Raw genomic sequence first — 19,450 nt, 5'->3', positions numbered from 1 at the left:
TGGTCCCTTCTCTGTCTTTCACTGAATCATCTTTGCTACTTTCCCGATAGCACAGGTTTCTTAAAAAAACCTCCAACCGCATCAAGAGAGCAGAGTCCTGTAATTACACCTCCGTGTAGCAGTGCTTCTCAGAATTAATACTTATATTAATAGCCTCAAATTAAACACAACTTTTTTTGTAACCTGATTTTTTTTTAAACTTACCTATGAGTTTCCAACCTCTTTCTATATCAGTACATGTAAATCTCACTCATCTCTTTCCTGATAGTTGTTTGTGAAGATAATAATATTCAATACCCTATCGATGAACGTTTAGGTGTTTTCCCTCTTCTGAGCCATGCTGCCTGTGCACCCCGCAAGGTGCTGAGTCCCGTCCGCAGAGGTGCTCGGCTGGGGGGCCACCAGTCAGGGGGCTGTGCTGGACTCCAGCAGCTGGACAGGTCCCCGAGCCCATCCTCCTCCCGGCGCCGCCTGCCTGTGAGTCAGCAGACGCCAGCCCCGCTATAGCTGCCTGAGTTTCACAGCCTTAACCTTGAACCCTTCTAGGCTCCCAGTTCTCAGGGCCTCATCTCCCTCCCGCCTCATGCTGGGCACCTCCTGGGGCCTGCTGAGAGCCTCCACCTGGGGGGTGGGCCGGTGAGCAAAGGCGTTGATGTTTCAGGCAAGAACCAGGCCCGCCGGCATGGCCCCTGCTCTCCCTGGCCACCCAAACCTTGTTGCTAAGATACCCCAGAGCTCAACAGTTGACACATCGAAGGACACTTGCCAATGAGTGAGCAGCTGCTGTGGGCCAGGCCTGGTGCTGCCTGTGGGGACACGACTCAGGGTCCCTGCCCTTGAGGAGTTCGTGCCTGTTGCACACGCACAAGGAATGACAACTGAGCGTGCGAAGGCTAAACGAGCGGATGGTAGGAATACGGGTGGACTGCCTGCCTAATCCAGGAGTTGGCAAACTTTTTCTACAAAGGTCTCGATGGTAAGTATGCGAGGCTCTGGGGGCCACATGGTCTCTGTCTCAGCTCTCAGCTGCCCTCAGTCCCAGGCAGCTGCAGGCACCACGGAACAAGTGGGCGTGTATTTAGTCCAGGCTCCTTGACAGCAGGTGGTGGCTGGGCCTGGCCTGCGGGAGACGTGTGTTAGCCTCCCGTCCAGCCAGTGGTTCTCAACCTGGAGACCCGCGGGAGTCCCCAGGGAGCTTTAATCACCAGGTGGCGGGAGCCTGCCCCAGGGTGAGGCCCACCTGTGTGGGGACCAGCAGGGCTTCATGGAGGAGGTGACCCCGAAGCTGGCCAAAGCCCACAGGACGCACTCACCCCTCAGAGCGGAGCGGGATCCAAGGGGCTGCCTGCCTGTCTGCTGTGCCGTGCTGCTGTCAGAAAGAGCTGGTTTCCTTGCACAAACGCGGCCCCATCACCAGGTTCGCCCGTGAAAATAACTCATGTGCAGGATCTTGGCAGCCACCTAGTGATGGCTAATGTTTGACAGCGGTTCACAAGGGCTGAGGGCCTCCCGCGGCCCCAGGGCTTCCTGGCAGGAAACCTGAGGACAAGGGGATGCTTTGGGCACAGCTGAGACCGTGAGCCTGTTGGAGCAGGGATCAGAGCCGAGGCAGCGCGCCTGTGCAGCTCACCTGGGTGTGGCCACCTGTGCAGCTCGCCTGGGCAGCTCACCTGTGCAGCTCGCCTGGGCAGCTCACCTGGGCAGCTCACCTGGGCAGCTCGCCTGTGCAGCTCGCCTGTGCAGCTCACCTGGGCAGCTCACCTGGGCAGCTCACCTGGGTGTGGCCACCTGTACAGCTCACCTGGGCAGCTCACCTGGGCAGCTCGCCTGGGCAGCTCACCTGTGCAGCTCACCCGGGCAACTCGCCTGTGCAGCTCGCCTGGGCAGCTCGCCTGCTCTGAATCTCCGTGATTCCGAGTGTTCCGTGCGGCAATGGCCCAGCGTGGTGGTGGGAGTGACAGGGAGGACAACCACCTCGCTGCCGCTTGTGTGGCTGTGCCCAGAGCATGAGGGCCCAGCCAGGCTTGTCTGTCATTGGTCTGCACCGGGCATTTTAAAGTCAGAGAGGAAAAGGGTGGAGTTTATCTCATTCTCCACTGTGGCTTCAGGGCCTGGCACCCTGCTTGGCACAAGGGATGTTAGGAAGGAAGGAAGGAGAGAGGGAGGCAGGCGGGAGGGGGATATGAGGAGTAAAGGGCAGCCCACGGGGGGCAGCTGGGGGTCCCCGGGTGCTGAGCTTCATGTAGAAAGAAAAGGAACAGCCACAGATGTCACCAGGGGACACTTCCTCTGATTTGAACAATAATTTCCTGAGAAAATGTTACGTGCTTCCTGCAGACAGGCCTCTTTTCTTTCTTTACATGATGGGTGGGAACCTAAATGAGTGCCTGGAGGGCTCATGGGGTGCTTGGGGTGGACAGTGCTCAGAAGGGGCAGTAGGTGGCCCCCGGGTCCCCCAGGCCCCCAAGCACGCACTGTGTCGCTTCCTCAATGGGTCTGTGAGCTGTTTGGGTCTGGGCACGTCCCTCTCATCTCGAGTCTTGACTTTCTCGTCTGATCAATGGGCACAATAATGTGCCTGTCCTGGGGGTTCCCACAACCCTCTAGGTGGAGGGGCCTCCTCCTCTGCGGAGAGCTCTTAGCGCCCGCCCGGCACTGGGCACCATCTCACTGTTACCCCGACCGTCGTCATCCTCTCTCTGGGGCCTCTGTGGTCTGTCCCTCGGACTCCACCTCCTAGTTCCTGACCAGGAAGGATATGGTTTTACCATATTAACAGCTGGAATCTGACAGGGGCTGGGTGTTTGCTCTTTTTGAGAGCAGACAGGAGGCAGGCGAGTGACGCAGGCAGGGGGCCCCGAGGATTTGGGGGTTCGAGGGTGGACTAGAGCCGACATCTTGTTGGCAGCCTCCCCAGTGCCTTCACTCCTAATTCCAGGGCCAAATGTGGCCACTGCAGCCTGGGGCACTGGCAGGAGCCCACAGGTCTCATCCCTGCCTCCCCAGCACAGGGCTCCCGGCACCGCTCCTCCTGGGCCCTCCTCACGGCCCAGCCCCTCAGGGCCCAGCCTGGCGACTGTCTCCCGTCTCCAGGCACTCCCTGGTGTGAACTGACAGCCTACGTGCCCTGCTTCTCCAATTATGCGACAAAGATCTAGCTTCCCCCTTAATTTTCAATCTACCTGGGACCTATTTTTTAATAAAATATAATAAACTAGAAAATGAAATTAGGACAAACAAACAGGCACAAAAGGCAAGCTTGGGTGCAGCCGCGATATTAACTTGCAGCGGAGGTTTCCCCACACTCATCTCGGCGTCTGTGCTTGTGTCACCGTGGACGTGGCACATGGGCACCAGCCAGGACCACCCTGGAGTCGGGGGCTGGCCCTCCTCCACCGGTGCCCCCGGGGCCTGAGCGGCGGCATCTGCTCCGTCCTCCAGCCGGTGGCTCCCGAGCAGGCGGTGCCCACAGCACTGCTGAGGAGCTGGCTAAATGCAGGTCTGATTGGGCAGGTCTGGGGCCTGAGCGCCCTTCCCAGGCGAGGCTCATGCTGTCAGGCCCGGGTCACGTTTGAGGAGCCAGACACTGGACCCGGCTTTGGGCGTGTGGGGGCCTCTGCGAGGCTTAGGCTCAGTCATCCCCTCACGGCTCCAGGGACCCAGGCCTCCGCGTGCTCCCCAAGTGGCGCCTACAAATGGGCGTCACCCAGGAACCAGCAGTGGCGACGGTCGGGCACAAGGCCGGGCACGAGGCAGCCCGGAGCCCTGCCAGCCAGCACCGCCCCCTCGGCCACTGATGTTCAGGAGGAACCGGGAGCAGGTGTCCTTCCCATGTTCTTCCCACTTCCCGTGGGCCAGTTCCCACCGCAAGGACCGGTCTGTGCCTTCCGCCTTCCTTTCACGGCCCTGGTCAGCCACCTACTGATCTAACTGTGGGAGCCGGCGAGGGCTCCAGGTGCCGGCCCGCTTCCCGGGCTCTGCACTCCTCGGGGGGAAACTGAGGTTTCAATGGGCCCCAATAAGAGTGATGAGGGGCGAGGAGCCGCTGAGAAGTGATCCTCATGCAGCGAAGTGCAGCAGAGGCTGAGGGCTGGCACGGGCCTCGGGGTAGGACCTCAGGCCCAGGTGCAGGGGACAGAGAACAGCGGTTTTTCAATCCTCCGCTTCCAGTAGAATAAGGGGTGGGGTTAAAGGGACTGTCGGCAGATAAGTGACCACAGGCAGGAAACGAAGACTCCGTGCCTCGCGGTGCCTTTCCAGATAGGGGAGGATAAATGGGCTTTTTAAAGGCTCTCTTTTCTTTTCCCATCTCACGAGTAATATCATCCTAAACAAAACGCTGGGGACCACAGAGGAGATAACGCCGTCGCAGTGTCAGGCCCTCCCCGAACCTTCGTGCGGCGCTGGCAGTTTCCTCCCCGTTTCTCCAATATTGAGTTTTAAAAAGAAATGCCGAGATATGATCGCCTGGAGATGGTTTGCGGAACTGCCGGGGCAGATGTTATTACTAGAAAAACAATCGCTGGCATTAGTGGAGCCACCCCCGCCCTCACAGCCCCACGGGCGCCCAGGGCCCGGGCAGCGTGAAAGCTGCAGACTCGGCTTATTTCAGACGCCCCGTCCAGGCCCAGCCCTGGCTGTGAGGACAGCGAGCCCGTGAGCAGGGCCACGGGGGTGGGCACCCGAGCGTGGCGATGCTCAGGTCATGCAAGGCAGCTCCCAGAGGGCAAAGGTCACCTTGGCCTGACAGACTGGCCAGTGACAGGGCCTGAGGCTCCTTCAGAGCGGCCTTCCTCTCTGCTGTCCCTCTGCCCGCCCACCCCGTGCTCCTGAGCAGAGACGGGGAGTGGGCACGTGTCCTGCCCCACGGAGCCTGCAGGAGCAACTGCGGGGAGGCAGGGAGACGGGAAGGTGGGAAAGCGGGGAGACTGGGAGACGGGGAGACAGGGAGGGGGCATGTGTCCTGCCCCACGGAGCCTGCAGGAGCAACTGCGGGGAGACAGACGGGGAGACGGGGAGACGGTGATGCGGCCCCAGGGGCTGTGAGAAGACAGCAGGTTTGGGTGGGGTTTGGAATTGATACTTGAGGTTTGACCTGAAGGCCCAGAATCAAGGCCAGGATGGGGGTGCTCCAGGCAGAGGGGGGGGGGTGGCAATGGGGACGTTTCAGGCAGAGAGGGGGCAATGGAGGTGATCCAGGCAGAGAGGGGGGCAATGGGGGTGCTCCAGGAAGAGGGGGGGCAATTCGGGTGCTCCAGGCAGAGAGGGGGGCAATGCGGGTGCTCCAGGCAGAGAGGAGGGCAGTGGGGGTGCTCCAGGCAGAGAGGGAGGCAATGGGGGTGCTCCAGGCAGAGAGGAGGGCAGTGGGGGTGCTCCAGGCAGAGAGGGGTGCAGTCCAGAAGCAGGCAGAGAGGGGGGCAATTTGGGGGCACCAGGCAGAGAGGGGGGCAATGTGGGTGCTCCAGGCAGAGAGGGGGGCAAGGCGGGTGCTCCAGGCAGAGAGGAGGGCAGTGGGGGTGCTCCAGGCAGAGAGGGGTGCAGTCCAGAAGCACCGTGGAGGCAGGAGAGTGGCCGGTGTGGGGAACTGCGAGGTCTGGAGGGTGCTGTGAGCAGCAGGGAAGGGGCAATCGGGGGGCCGGGCAGGGGCAGTGCCTGAAGGTCAGTGAGGAGCTGGACCTCTGTCCGGAGCTGTGGGCAGTCACCGCACTGTTTTAAGCAGGAAGATGGGGGTACAGGTACCTGGTCATTCTGCTGTGGGGAGGACAGCCAGGGGTACGGTGGGTGAGGGATTAATTACATGGGAGCTCGGTGCGGGGACAGGCGTGGGCTAGCTGCAGGGAAGTAAGTGCCTTGGATGGGGTGAGCTGGACACGGTGCCAGCACTCGGGCTGGCACAGCAGGGCACCGTGGAGAGAGACGCTGCAGTAGGACTGGGATGGGGACACCGGCTGAGTGGGTGCTGGTCACGTTGCCGTCCGCTGCCTTTGAGAATCCAAAGTGGAAACGCCAAGGAGGCAGCTGGACATGGAGCGGGTCCGGAGGGGAGGGTGGGAGCCCTGGCACAGGAGTGGCCGCTGAGGCTCATGCCAAGTGAGGAGGGAAGAGGCCCAGCTCTGGCCCTGGGGCCTCGCCCTGTGAGGGAGCGGAGGAGGGGCAGCTGGGGAGAGGCGCAGGGAGGGGCGTGGGAAGTCGGGGCTGCTGGGAGCTCTTTCCGGGGAGTGGGGGGAGGGCAGAGGCACAGGCCCTGCTGTGAGTGGCCGGGAAGGAAGGGGAGACGAGCCCTTCTGAAGTCTCCCCACGGCAGACAGGAGAGCAGAGCTGCTGGGCGGGGCCCCTGCACCCACTTCTGCACCAGCCTCCTCCCCGGGAGGGCTGGCGCCCAAAAGGAAGGCTTTGGGCAGGTTCCTACTCCACCTTCTCATCCCAGCCGGCCAGCTCCACCCCAGACACTGCTGGAGGACGCGAGAGATGAGACGCAGGTCCCACTCCCACCCTCGGCTTTCCCGTGACGCCAGCTGCCAGCTTTTCCTCAGCACCCTCCTTCGCTCCCCTCCCGGCTGCGGCCTGTGCCCGACACTGCCCTCTCCACCCACTGCCCACCTGGCTGGTGAGGCTCAGGGTCTCCTCTGTGGAGGCTTTTCTACTCTACCTCCCCATGGGCTTCAGTCCCCCCCGACTGAAGTCACCTGCCCGCAGACGCATCAGGGCACATGGCACTCCGCTGCACTGGCCACCCCGGAGCCAGGGAGCCAGCGGGCACCCCAACCAGGGGGCCAACCTCCTAGCCCCGTAGTGCTCCGAGGGGCGTGTGCTCCCCGCTGCAGCCCATTGTGCAGGAACTGGGGCCCAGTGTGGCCAGACCCTCTGCTTTCTCATCACAAGCCCCAAACCTTAACATTTTAGAACATGAAACCTAATTTTAAAAACTCAGACAAAATTTAAGAATTTCAAAACCACCATGGGGTCCAAACAAAGCCCATCTTCAGGCAGGATTCCCCCAGCGCCTCCGCGTGCAGCGTGCACTGCACCCCTTTCTCAGGCAGGCAGGGCGTGTCTCTCCTGCACAGGGGTGTTCCTGGAGGAGGTGGGGGTCGGGAGCAAGGGACACCAGCATTGTGCCAGAAGCTTAATTGCATCATCTCATGTAATCCTAGGACAAAGCTTTGAGAAAAAAAACGTTGGCCCATTTTCCAGCCAGGAAAACTGAGGCCCAGAAGGTGAAGTGACTTCTGGGTGCTCACAATCAGTAAACGGCAGTTAGTCCCAGCCTTGGTCTATTTGCTCCTGTCCCCACGGGACTGAGCGCACATAGGTAAGGCGCCGGCAGCAGGGGCTCCGTACAGCTTTGTGCATCATTAATGATGTCATTGTTATGGATAGCGAATAACTTACTGAGCCCCTGTGGTTCTAGGTGGGCAGAATGGAAACCAAGCAGGACAAGCTCGCAGGTTTGCACCCGGGAGGAGGCAGACACAAACAAGGACGAAGACGGATTAGCAAGTCAGCCCACAGGGGTGCATGCGCGGAGCAGGGAAGTGACCGAGCTGCCCTCTTGGCCTGTGGCTCCCCGCCCCCTGCCCGCGGCTTTCCCGGGGAGGCGGGAGGTGTGTCCTGGCTGAACCCCTCGGAGCCCATCCCGTAGTCTCATGTTCTCCCACACATCGTTAAACCAGACCGAGCTTCAAGCCTTCAAGAAAGCCCCGGTCTGCAAATATTTACCTTTCACTTGGCATCTTCCTAGGAGGCCCTCCTTGGGGACAACACATAGGGTGACCCTGGGAGCGTTAAATTCCAGATGTTTCTTCTAGTAAGTGAGGCTGCTCCGTCACGGGGACAGAGTGCACCCCAACCCCATGTGTGCACACCAGCCCTCGGCACACACACGTGCACACACACACGCACCGTCTTCCACACTCCACCGCGCTCCAGAGCCCAGAACACCTCTCGGGATCTGCCCAGCTGCTCCTCTGACCCCACCAGGCCGCTCCTGCACAGAACCCCCAACAGACCCAGGGTGGGCGGCAGCGTCCGGGCAGGATGCCGGTGAGGCCTGGGGGAAGTAGGGCCACGCCTGCCTCTCCTCTGACAGGACCAGGGGGGCGGCTGGGAGACCTCACACCCCCTCCCAGGCGTGTATCCTCCCGTGCCCTCCACACTCATGGCTGCCTTGCCCCTTGCCTGCCCTCACGCTGTGAGCCTCAGCGGACTCCCCTCAGTGCTGGGAGGAGATACTGATCCGTCCCGAGCGGCCACACTCACTGTGACCTGGTTCAAATCCAAGCTCTGGCACTTACCAGCTGTGTGACCCTGGGCAAGTCACTACACCTCTCTGTGCCTTGATATTGCAACTATAAAATGGGGACACAGTGATACCCACTACCTCCCAGAGGTGTTGCGGAGTGAACATCTAAGGCATTTAGAGGGTGCCAGGCACAGGGCAAGCACCACGTACGTGTCAGCTGTGCTTATGGATATCATTTATTAAAGTCCTAATATCTAAAACGCCATCTCCCTCTCGTCCTGAGGTAACCATTCCCAGGCTTTGTACTTTGCATCAGTAGCAGAAGGGACAGGAACTGACAGGCACAGAACCCTCTCCGTGTGCCCGGCGCTGTGCCTGGCACGTTCCCTGGCTTGTCAGGGTCGAGCCTTCCCAGGATGCCAAGAGCTCTCGCACTGTGGGTCAGAGGAAGCGGCCCCCAGTCACACAGCAGGAAAGCAACGGAAATGAGAAACAAAGGTCAGGGGCCTCCACCCCCCCCCTTCTACAGCACCCCGTCCCCCAAGGAGAAAATGTGGGCAGGTGGGAGCGTGGCTGTCTCCCCTGTGTCCCTGCTGAGGGTTGGGGGGTGCTGGCCACGCAGGGTTCCAGCCCCGCTTCTGGGCCACCTGCAAACGTGTGCAGAGGTCTGCCCGTGTGCTCTGAGCTCTTGGCAGGGAAGGCACACACACACACACACACACACACACACACACACACACAAAGAGAAATTAGAACAGCCCAGCTAAGCTGAAATGCTCCCCCCAGAGAAGGAGGGAGGTAAAGTCTGATGAACCTCTGCATAACGTTCGAGCTGTGAACGAGTGAAGTGATATTCCGCACACACGCTGGAAGCAGCCGTCTCCCGCGTCGCTGGGGCCATTCGAACTGGGGCACCGGCACCCGGAGCTGCTTGGCACTAACTGGTCCTGCTTTCGGCATCAGCAAAACAAGGCTGGCCACGGACGTCCCAGGCGCCCCACAGCCACGGGGACAGCTGCCGCCGTGCTGATGGGGCGGGTTAGACACCGGCTGCTCGTGTGGCTTCTAAAGACGTTTCCTGAGCGCCTACCCTGGGTCCCGTCTCTGCCGTCCATGGCCCTCTTCCTAGGGGACATGCTTTGGCCACAGCTGTGGGCGAGGCAGGCCCATGTGCCCGGTCAGCCTGACCTCCCTGCCACAGCTGACTGGCCTGGATCTGAACACCTGACCGGGCACTTTGGTGGTGGTGGTGGGGGGGCTGGGTGCTAAATCGGCTCAACGATGGAGGGGCTTGAGCTGAAAGGGCATGAGGTCTCCAAAGAGAAGAATTCCATCGATCACACGCACACAATTTGATGAGCGCCTCCTAGGTACCTGGCCCAGTTCTAGGTGCTCAGGATACAGTGACAAAACAGCAAAGCCCTGTCTCATGGAACTCAGCCTACAAACAATCAAACAGGTAACAAATAGAATAACGTTAGATTATATCGGTGCTACCAAAACATAGCAATGGGCTGACGAGTGACGAAGGCAGGGTGTTTGGGGGCGTGCAAATTTGGACCAACTGATGAAGGAAGCCCTCACTGTGCAGAGGCCTGAGTGAGCCAGCCAGGTGAGAATTCCAGGCAGGGACACAGCAGGTGCAAAGGCCCTGAGGTAGGGTTGAGCTTGCCGTGCTCAAGGAACAGAAAGGAGGCCCGTGTGGCAGAGACAATGGCATCTGGAAGAGGCAGAGAGAGGTCCCTGTGTGGCCCCACCACGTGACTCCTTGTATTGAAACCCTTCCATGGCCCCGCAGAGAGTCCACCTCAACACCGCCTAGCCCCTCAGCCTCCGTCCCCCTTTCCCTCCTCAGACTCAGTCCTGGGGACCGTTCGCTTACCTGCCACTGAAAGGCATTAGTGCGTGTCCAATCACTCCCGAGAAACCGGCTCCGCGATAAGAATTTGGGTAAAATAGCTTATTTAGGAGGTGGTCCCAGGAAATACGCTAACCGTCCACCCGTCCATCATCCACCCACGCATGCATGCATCCATCCAACCATCCATCCATCATCCATGCATCTATCCACCCATCATCCATCCATGCATACATGCATCCATCCATCATCCATGCATCTATCCATCCAACCATCCATCCATGCATACATGCATCCACCCATCATCCATGCATCTATCCATCCATCATCCACCCATGCATACATGCATCCATCCATCCATCCGACCAACCATTCAACCATCCACCCACCATTTATTGTCACCTCCCCTATTCCCAGCGGACACCGAGGACTCAGGTGGATCAGGTTTGGTTCTGGCCTCGAGGAGCCCTCCGCCAGCAGCCGTCACCAACCCCACTGCTGGGTCCTCTTCTCACCCAGTGCTGTGACCGAGTCCAGGATAGAGACCTTGGTTCAGCCTCTGTGTGCCCCCACCTTGGTTCTATGAAGCCTGGAGCCAAAGGCAAATGCTCCAACTTGATCCCCTTCCCGCTCGCTCGGGCTCCGATCGCCTAAGCTCAAGGCAGTCACCTGGCCCATAAACATGAAGATGTCCCAGATGTTCTGACATAGTGGAGTCCACACTGCGCCTCACCCAACCTGCCCGTCCACCCGCCCCCAGCACTTGCGGCTGACCGCTCAGTCCAGCTTTGCCTGGAGCCCTGTGGCCACGAGGCCAGACCCCGGGCCAGAGGTCCCCCGCGAGCACTGACCTCTCTCGGAAGTATTTGATGGCCTCGGGCTCTATGAAAGTCGGCTCCTCCCGGTAGCCCTGCTCAAACACCTTGCGCTTGTGGCGGAACTCGATGACCGTCTTGGTGTAGGAGTTGAGCGTGGTCACGGAGGCGGCCATGCAGCAGGTGAAGGAGCCCCACGCCAGGCTGCGGGAGACAGGAGAGAGGTGCCGTGAACCCCCAGCCCCCAGGTGCCGCTCCCCTGCTCACTGCCTCTTCAGGGCCAGACCTAAGCAGGTGCCTCCTGGAGAAGAACAAGACGTGGTCCTGCCCCCCCCCCCCCCCCCCCCCCCCGCCCCGAGGGCTGGGGTGGGAGCAGCATTATCTGCACGTGGTGACGCAGACCTGGCCGAGCTCACTCCTCAGAGGCAAGATCCAGGGGCCGACACAGGGAGGGTTACCACAGACTCAGACAGCTGCGCTCGCTCGTGAGGAGGAAGGGTTTGTGGAGGGGGTTGGGATGCTGGAGCAAGGGAATGTGAGATTAGCCGAAGTGGATGATGAGAATAGATGGGAACAGAAACCCTGACAGCCAGCCCCTTCGAGAGCTGAATGACCTTGGTTCCTGTGTGACCTTGGGCAAGATGCTTACCTCTCGGCCCCATAGTCCTCGCATCCGTTTTAATGGGCATCACAATAGCTGCACCTCACAGCGAGGTTGCAAAGATGAAAGCAGATGGCCCGGTAGGGCCTCTCAGAACAGAGCTGGCACGCAGTCCGCGTTCCAGAAAGGCTGGCCATCATTACCACCATCGCGATTAGCACCATTTTTACTGCCCGCTTCTGTCTGACTCCCAGCTCTCCCTCCGAGATTAAATTATAATGACCTCTCGCTCCACGCGTCCCCCTGCACACTGGGGACTCGGCTGTGCCCACCCAGGGTGTGTGCTGACAGCCAGAGCTGGAGGATCTGCCCCCCACCCCACATCTGGGAAGAAGGGAGGGTGGTGTGGGGCCAGCTGCCGTCTTCTCCGACCCAGTGCCCTAGAAATGCCTCCCGCCTGAGTCCTCTGACCAGACCGCGCAGTGACATTTGTAACCGGGGTTCTGGCCTTGCCGTAGGCACACCTGCTCTGGTTTCCGGTCACTGTCCCCAGTCTCTGCCTTGATGACTGGTTTCCTCCAAATCGCAGGCTCTGTCTTGTTGCTGCCAACCCTGCTCTGTCCCTGAGCTTCCAGCCTCTCCTGCTGCCAACCCACAGGGCCTCCCATCACCTACTCATTCCTCAGAGTGAGTGCGGCCCGCCTCCCACGCCCACTGCTCTTCTCTGTCAGCCCCAGAGAGCCCAGAGGAAAGCATGGAGCAAGGCGAGGATTCGGCCTTTCTCCCCGGATCCACATCATCGTCTGTCCCTTCCTGCCAAACCCATTGAAGGGTTCCCCTGTCCTTTCATGATAAGGAGCCAGTGTAGATCTTCCAGGAGCTCTGACGATCCGTAACTGACAGATGTGGGGCGCCAGCCTGGCCCCTCTAAGAACCGCCCAGTCCAGCAGGTGGCTCCACCCCCCGTCACAGATGATTGGATAAGGGCTGGACCAAAGCTATTTAATCAGATAATCCTTCCTCAAGATTCTAGTTCAATCTGGGATGTCTGAACCAGAGGAATGGAAATTCAGAACCTGAGGATGGCCCGGCCCGTGTGGCTCAGTGGTTGAGTGTTGACCTATGAACCAGGAGGTCATGGTTTGATTCTGGTCAGGGCACATGCCTGGGTTGCAGGCCTGGTCCCCAGTGCAGGCCGTGCAGGAGGCAGCCAATCAATGATCCTCTTTCATCATTGATGTTTCTATCTCTCCTTCTCTCTTCCTCTCTGAAGTCAATAAAAAAAAATTAAAAAAAAAAAAAAAAAGAGCCTGAGGACGGAGAATGAAGAAGCAGGCTTTTCCCTGGGATTGATCCCATGGGTATACATATGTTGGTTTAGCCTGACCCTCACCCACTCTGTTAAGGGACCACTTCTCCCCTCCTCTCAGGCCATGCGGTTTGTGTGGGGCTGGCCTCACCCCCAGCCTTTAGGAGTGAGCACATGACCCAGGCCTGACCAATGAGAGTGTCGCTTCCCTTCGGCCACAGTAATTGGCTCAGGATGGGCATGTGACGCCAAAGTCAGGCTGAGACTCACCCACAGGTCTTAAAAATAAATGTCTTTATTGTTGAAAATATTACAGATGCCCCCTTCCCCCCGCCATTGACCGCCCCCCCCAGGCCTTCACTGTGCTATTGTCTGTGTCAATGGGTTATGCAGGTCCCCCCCCCAGCAGGGATTTGAGCAGGAGGAGCTCTTGGGGACTGTCCGGCACCCAGCAACCTGAGAAGGCAGCTGACTCTGAGGAAAGGAGGAGGGACAGATCCCTGCGCTAAGCAGTGTCCCTGGGCTTTCCGGGGTGGGAACCCAAATTCCTGTTTGGGATTTTTTTTTTTCCTTAAGGAATTGGGTTTCTGTCCGTGGCAACCAGAGTTCTTCTGCAATTCCTTCCTATAAATCCCCCTTTTTGCATAAGTTCGCTTGAAGGTGAATGTCTGGTCCTTAGGACCAGGGAGCTTACCTACGACGGGGTCCAGCTCCCCACGCTGACGCCCAGCGAGGAGGAGACCACGCCCTGCATCTCCTCACAGCCCTCCCCCACCTGCCATGCTCTTGTGGCTTTTCCCCTCTTATTTATTATTCTAGGTTTTTAAATTACACTTCTAATTTCAAGATAATTATAGGTTCACACGCTGCTGTAAGAAACGATGCAGAGAGATCCATGTGCCTTTTCCCCAGTTTCCCCAGCAGTGACATCTTGCAAATCCCCTGTGGTGTGCACCAGGGTCAGAGGCGACCGTTTCCGCCACAGTGGCCCCGCCAGGTGCATTGCATAGCCACACCCACTTTCCTCCCAACCTCTGGCGACCACTCATCAGTTCTTCCTTTCTATAATTAGATCATTTCAGGAATATTATGGAATAGACGCACACAGTATGTACGTCTGAGATTGGCTTTTCCACTCAGAATAATCCCCTGGAGAGTCACCCCAGGTGTGTGTTTAACCTCATGTTCCTTTATATGCACGAGTGTCTCCACATCCGGACCAGCATTGGGTGGTGTCATCCTTTTTTAAATTTATTTTTTTAATTTATTTATCTATTTTCCAATATGTTCTTTTTTATTTTTTATTTTTGAGAGAGAGGGGTGGCTTTTCTGTGCACGGGACAAGGCTCAGCCAACTGAGCCGCCCAGCCAGGCCTGTCCTGGTTTTAGTCTGAGCTGCTCTGTGGGACGTGCGGTGGCGTCTCCCGTGGTTCTCACCGCGTGGCCCTCACGGCTAATGGTGCTGAGCGTCTTTTCATTGGCTCACTTGCCATCTGTGAATCGTCTCCGGCGGAACGTCTGCCCGTGTTTTCCGGGCCCTTTGTCACCGTTGCTGGTTACCGTTGTGTTCTGGGCGTTGTTACACAGCCTGCAGACCCGTCCCTCGTCAGATATGTGTTTTACAAATCTTTTCTTTCCTCTTGTAGCTTGTGTCTTCAACCCCTCACCAACGTCCTTCACGGAGCAAACATGTTTAATTTTGATGAAATCCAATTATCAATTTTTTTCAATGCTTCTGATGTCAAGTCTAAGAATGCTTTAGGCCTAGATCCCAAAGATTTTTCTCCTCTTTTTCTAAGAATTTTATAGGTTTACATTTTAAATTTAGGTCTATGATGCATCTTGAGTTAAATTTTATACAGGATATGAAGTGTAGATCAAGAATGATTTTTTTTTTTTTTGCCTATGAATGTCTAATAGCTCCAGTACCATTTGTGAAAGGCTATTCTCACCTCCACTGAATGAATTTGCATCTTTGTCAAAAACCAGTTGGGCATATTTGTGTGGGTTTATTTCTGGATTCTTCATTCTGTTCCATTGATCTATCTGGGTGTCTATCTCCCCACCGACACCACAGTCTGATTACTGTAGCTATACAATAAATCTTGAAATTGGGTATGCTGATTTCTCCCACTTTTTCTTCTTTGTCAAAATTGTTTTAGCTATTTTAGTTTCCTTTGCCATTCTTTTGTTGTTGCTGTTAATCCTCTCCCGAGAATATTTTTCCATTGATTTTTAGAGGGAGTGGAGGGAGGGGGAAAGACACGGAGATAGAAACATTGATGTGAGAGAGACACATCGATTGGTTGCCTCCCACATACATTCTGACTGGGGCTGGGGATCGAGCCTGCAACTGAGGTACGTGCCCTTGACTAGAACTGAACCTGGGACCCTTTAGTTGCAGGCTGAGGCTCTATCCAGTGAGCCAAACCAGGTAGGAAATTTTGACATTCTTAATAAATTTTATCATAATCTTGTCTACATCTATAAGAAATTACACTGACATTTTAATAGGAATTGCATTAAACCTTTATACGAACTTGTGGGAATTGACATCTTTGCCATAAACATGGTATAGCTCTCCATTTATTTAGATCGTCTTTGATTTCTTTCATTGGCATTTTGTAGTTTTCAGCTTCCAAATCCTGAAGGTGTTTTGTTAGATTTATTACTATGTATTTCACTTGTTTCGGTGTAAATGGCATTGTATGTTTAGCTTTGTCCAACTGTTCATTACTAGCTTATAGAATATAATAGATTTTCATAGTTTAATCTTGTATCCTGAGACAGTACTGAATTCATTTATTAGGTCTAGGCATTTTTTAAAAATATATTTTTATTGATTTCAGAAAGGAAGGGAGAAGGAGAGAGAGAGATAGAAATATCAGTGATGAGAGAGAATCATTGATCAGCTGCCTCCTGCACACCCCACACTGGGGATTGAGCCTGCAACCCAGGCATGAGCCTTGACCAGGAATCAAACCGTGACCACCTGGTTCATAGGTTGATGCTCAACCACTGAGCCATACTGGCTGGGCGAGGCATTTTTTTACATGTAGGTTTCATGGATTTTTCTGCATAGACAACCATGTTATCTGCAAATAGATATAGTTTACTGCTTCCTTTCCAATCTGTATGCCTTTTATTTACTTTTCATGTCTTATTGCACAAGCAAAAGCCTCCAGCAGTACATGGAGTATGAGTGATGTTCCCAATCTTAGATGGAAAGCATTTATCTTCACCACTGAGTATGATGTTAGCTGTAGGTGTTTAAGTAGATTCTCTTTATCAAATTTTAAAAGTTCCCCTTTATTAAATTTTTTTAAATAATATTTTTTGTTTTTTAATTGATTTCAGAGAGGAATGGAGAAAGAGCGCAAGAGAGAAACATCAATGATGAGAGAGAATCATTGATAGGTTGCCTCCTGTACCCCCACCCCTGCCCTGCCCTGCACACCCCCTGCCCCCTTGCTGAGGATCGAGCCTGCAACCCAGCCATGAGTCCTGACTGGGAATAGAACTGGTGACCTCTTGGTTCATAGGTCAACTCTCAACCACTGAGCCACATCAGCCAGGTGAAAGTTCCCCTCTATTTAGAAAACTCAGGAGGAAAGTAAAATTTTCTTTCTTCTTTCCTGCTGTTCCAAGATTGCTTCTTTAAAAAGAATTTTTTTTTCTGTTTAGTGAATGTCTTTTCGCCCTTCTTTTAGGGTACGTCTGCTGGCAACACTTTTTTTTTTTTTTTTTAGTTTTCCTTCACCTGAGAATGTCTTGATTTCCCCTTCCCTTTCCTGGAGGATATTTTTGCTAGAAACACAATGCTAAATTGACCAATCTTTTCATTCAGCCCTTGAAACATGCGGTGCCACCTCCTTCTAGCCTCCAATGTTTCTGATGCAAAACCCACCCTCTTTTAGATTAGTCTTCCTATGGTTAAAGTACTGCTTCTCTCCTGCTGCTTTCAATATTTTGTTTTCTTTGACTTTAGTCTTTAAGTTTGACTACAATGTATGGATTTCTTTGGGTTTATCCTGTTTGGAGATTCCCTCCACTTCTTAACTCTGTACCTTTATGACTTTTAAAATTTGGGGGAGTGTCCAGCCTTTATTCCTTTGAGTGCTTTTGCCCTCCTCTCTTCTTCAGAACTCCGCTAGATCTTTTGTGATAGTCCCAGGGGTCCCTGAGGTGCTTTCACTGACCCAGATGGGAAGACTTTTTTATTACTGCTGGGCAGGGTGGGAGCTCTGGCCCCTTAGGCCTCTGCAGACCCCACCCAGCCTCACTGCTCTCTCCAGTGGCCTCTGCTGGCACCACGGGGAGGGGGCGGCCTCGTCACCACTGGGCAGTGGTGAAAATCCTGGCTCCATCACTCCTCTGATACCACCCAAGCAGGGAGGGGGAGTGGCGCCCACCCAGGGCGCAGTGTGAGAACCTCGGGGCCAGAACACCTGCTGGTGTTTGCAGCTTGCACTTCTGAGCTGGTGCCGTCAGGTAGGTGGGGGGGTGGCCTGGTTTTTTGAGCCAAGAGCAGAGTGGACACTGTGGGGAGGAAAGGGGAGGTGAGGAGGGGGTGGCTGTCGGCCACTCTATCCTCTGGGAGCTGAGGGCAGGGCCGGGGGCACTGGGGGCGCAGACTCAGAGACGCAGGGATGCCATGAAGCCCACCCCAGATCCTGCTCAGCGGGAAGACTGACTGATCACTCATTAGCCAGCCCTAGTTCGCCTGCAGGCCAGACGGGTGCAGGGTCACTGTGCAGAGCACCGGTGTCCAGGCCACCCTGAGGCCCAAGGCGGATGGGATCAGGAGCTGATGACCGCAGGCCTGGAGCCTGGCTAGTCCATCCACGGCCAGCAGGGTGCTCTGGGGCAGCCACATCTTTCCTAACCCACCCCGGTCTTGGAGAAAAGGAGGCCCGGGTCACCGGCCTCAGGGGAGATGAGAAAGAGCCAGAGCTCCCTGCTGACCACACAGCCACTTAGTGGTGACACAAGCAAACACCCTCTCCAATGGCTCTTTGGGCCAAAGATCTTCTAAGGTCACAGCTCAAACACCTCCCATCACCACCCCCTCCAAGGGATCAATGTGCCGAAATGCCAGCTAAGCCCGACAGAGAGAACAGGGCGGCCTGGGCCCCCAGAGAGTAATGGGCTAGTGTCCTGCTTTCCCAAGCTCCTGGAGACTGGGAAGTGGGGGAGGGGAGGGAAGAGGTAGCAGCAAAGCCACTGCACTCCACACAGATGGGGCTCCAAAAGCAAATGGAGAGGCACCACCCTCCCGTGACCTGGCCCAACGTGCTACTCTAATGCTGTGTGACCTGGGCCAAAGCGCTTTACCTCTCTGTGCTTCTAGCTCATGTATGCCACAATGTCCCACCCTCAGTCTGCAGAATGAGTGCTCAGGGTTTCGTTGTGTGTGCCGTGGTGAGAGGGGCCCTTTTTCCATCCATCTCCATTCTGGGGATCAAGTGCAAAACAGAAGCACAAAGTGACTAGTTTTCTGCTCTCCCGCCATCTCCAGGAAAACTGACATGTGGCTATTCCAATTCCCACAGGGTCAGGTGGATGACTAAGTGAGGAAAGTGTAAGTGTCAGACAATAGGGAGTGGTGGGGACTGGGGCGAACTGGAGGGCAGATGCCCCATTTGAATGGGGCAGCCACAGCTGCAGCTGCCTGCTGCCGGGTGGCAACACAAGTTAGGCATGGACGTACGGTCTAATGGTCAAGGGAAGCCAGAGGCCTGAATTTTTATGTAAAATGTTTACCTTTTTAGATGTTAAAAACAAATGTGGACATTTAAATAGCACTGTGGCAGGCCCAGCCGAACACTGGCAGACAGGGTTCAGCCCTGGGCTGTCTGTCGTTTGCAGCCTCTGAGGCCAGTTGTGTGACTTAGGCCTTTGCCTTTTCTGAGGCTGTGCCCGGGGCTCAGGGCGGGGATGGGGGGCCAAAGGAGGCGGTGGGGGAGTGAGGGGAGACAGCAGCCAGGGCTGGGTCCTAAGCAAACACTGAAGTTCTGGGGGCTAAGGCGAGCAGCGAGTCCGGTGGGGGTGGGGGATGGAGCCTGGGGAGCCAGGGAGGGGGGGCTGCTTGCCATGGGATGCCACGCTCCTGGACATTTGGGCCACATGCCTCTCAACAAGCAAGGCCCAATGTCACTCCACGCGTGTAATCGCTGCCCCTAGTCGAGCACACACTGCACACAAGCACTGGAGGAGCCTGGCCCCACAGTCCTCACAGCAGCCCCCCCGGAACCTGCGCTACCGTGACCCCTCCTCCAGAGAGGAGCAGCTGAGGCTTGTCTTAATGCCACATTCCCCGGGCACGTTCCCCGTGCTGTGTGCCCACGGGCGTGACTTCCCGTAGTCCTGGTGGTAGCTTGTCTCCAACGAAGGCCCCATGAGCCACCACTCCTAGACTGGGGTTTTGTGCAGCCTCTTCTCCTTGAATCTGTCCCCGTCACTTGCTTGTGAGCAAGAGAATACACACAGGGACCCTGGGACTCCCGGAGCAAGGCTATAAAATAAACTTGTAGCTTCCGCTAGGGTCTCTGGGAACACTTGCTCCCCGCAGGGGCCCAGACACCGTGCTGGGGCAGCCGCTCCACTGACAGCCCCAGGGGAGCCC

General features: G+C 56.2%; 1 protein-coding gene across 1 annotated transcript in view; it reads right to left on the bottom strand.

The window, feature by feature from the left end:
* GSG1L (GSG1-like) overlaps positions 1-19,450 on the bottom strand; it is a 109,132-nt gene that overhangs the window by 2,562 nt on the left and 87,120 nt on the right. Inside the window, exon 4 of the mRNA XM_014542997.1 lies at positions 10,952-11,119. Coding sequence (XP_014398483.1) covers positions 10,952-11,119 — 168 coding nt within the window. The remainder of the gene's footprint in view (positions 1-10,951; positions 11,120-19,450) is intronic.

Source organism: Myotis brandtii, unplaced genomic scaffold (assembly GCF_000412655.1).
Source record: "Myotis brandtii unplaced genomic scaffold, ASM41265v1 scaffold317, whole genome shotgun sequence".
NCBI lineage: Eukaryota > Metazoa > Chordata > Mammalia > Chiroptera > Vespertilionidae > Myotis > Myotis brandtii.
The sequence above is the reverse complement of the archived record's forward strand: the minus strand, read 5'-3'. Positions and strand labels throughout refer to the sequence as shown.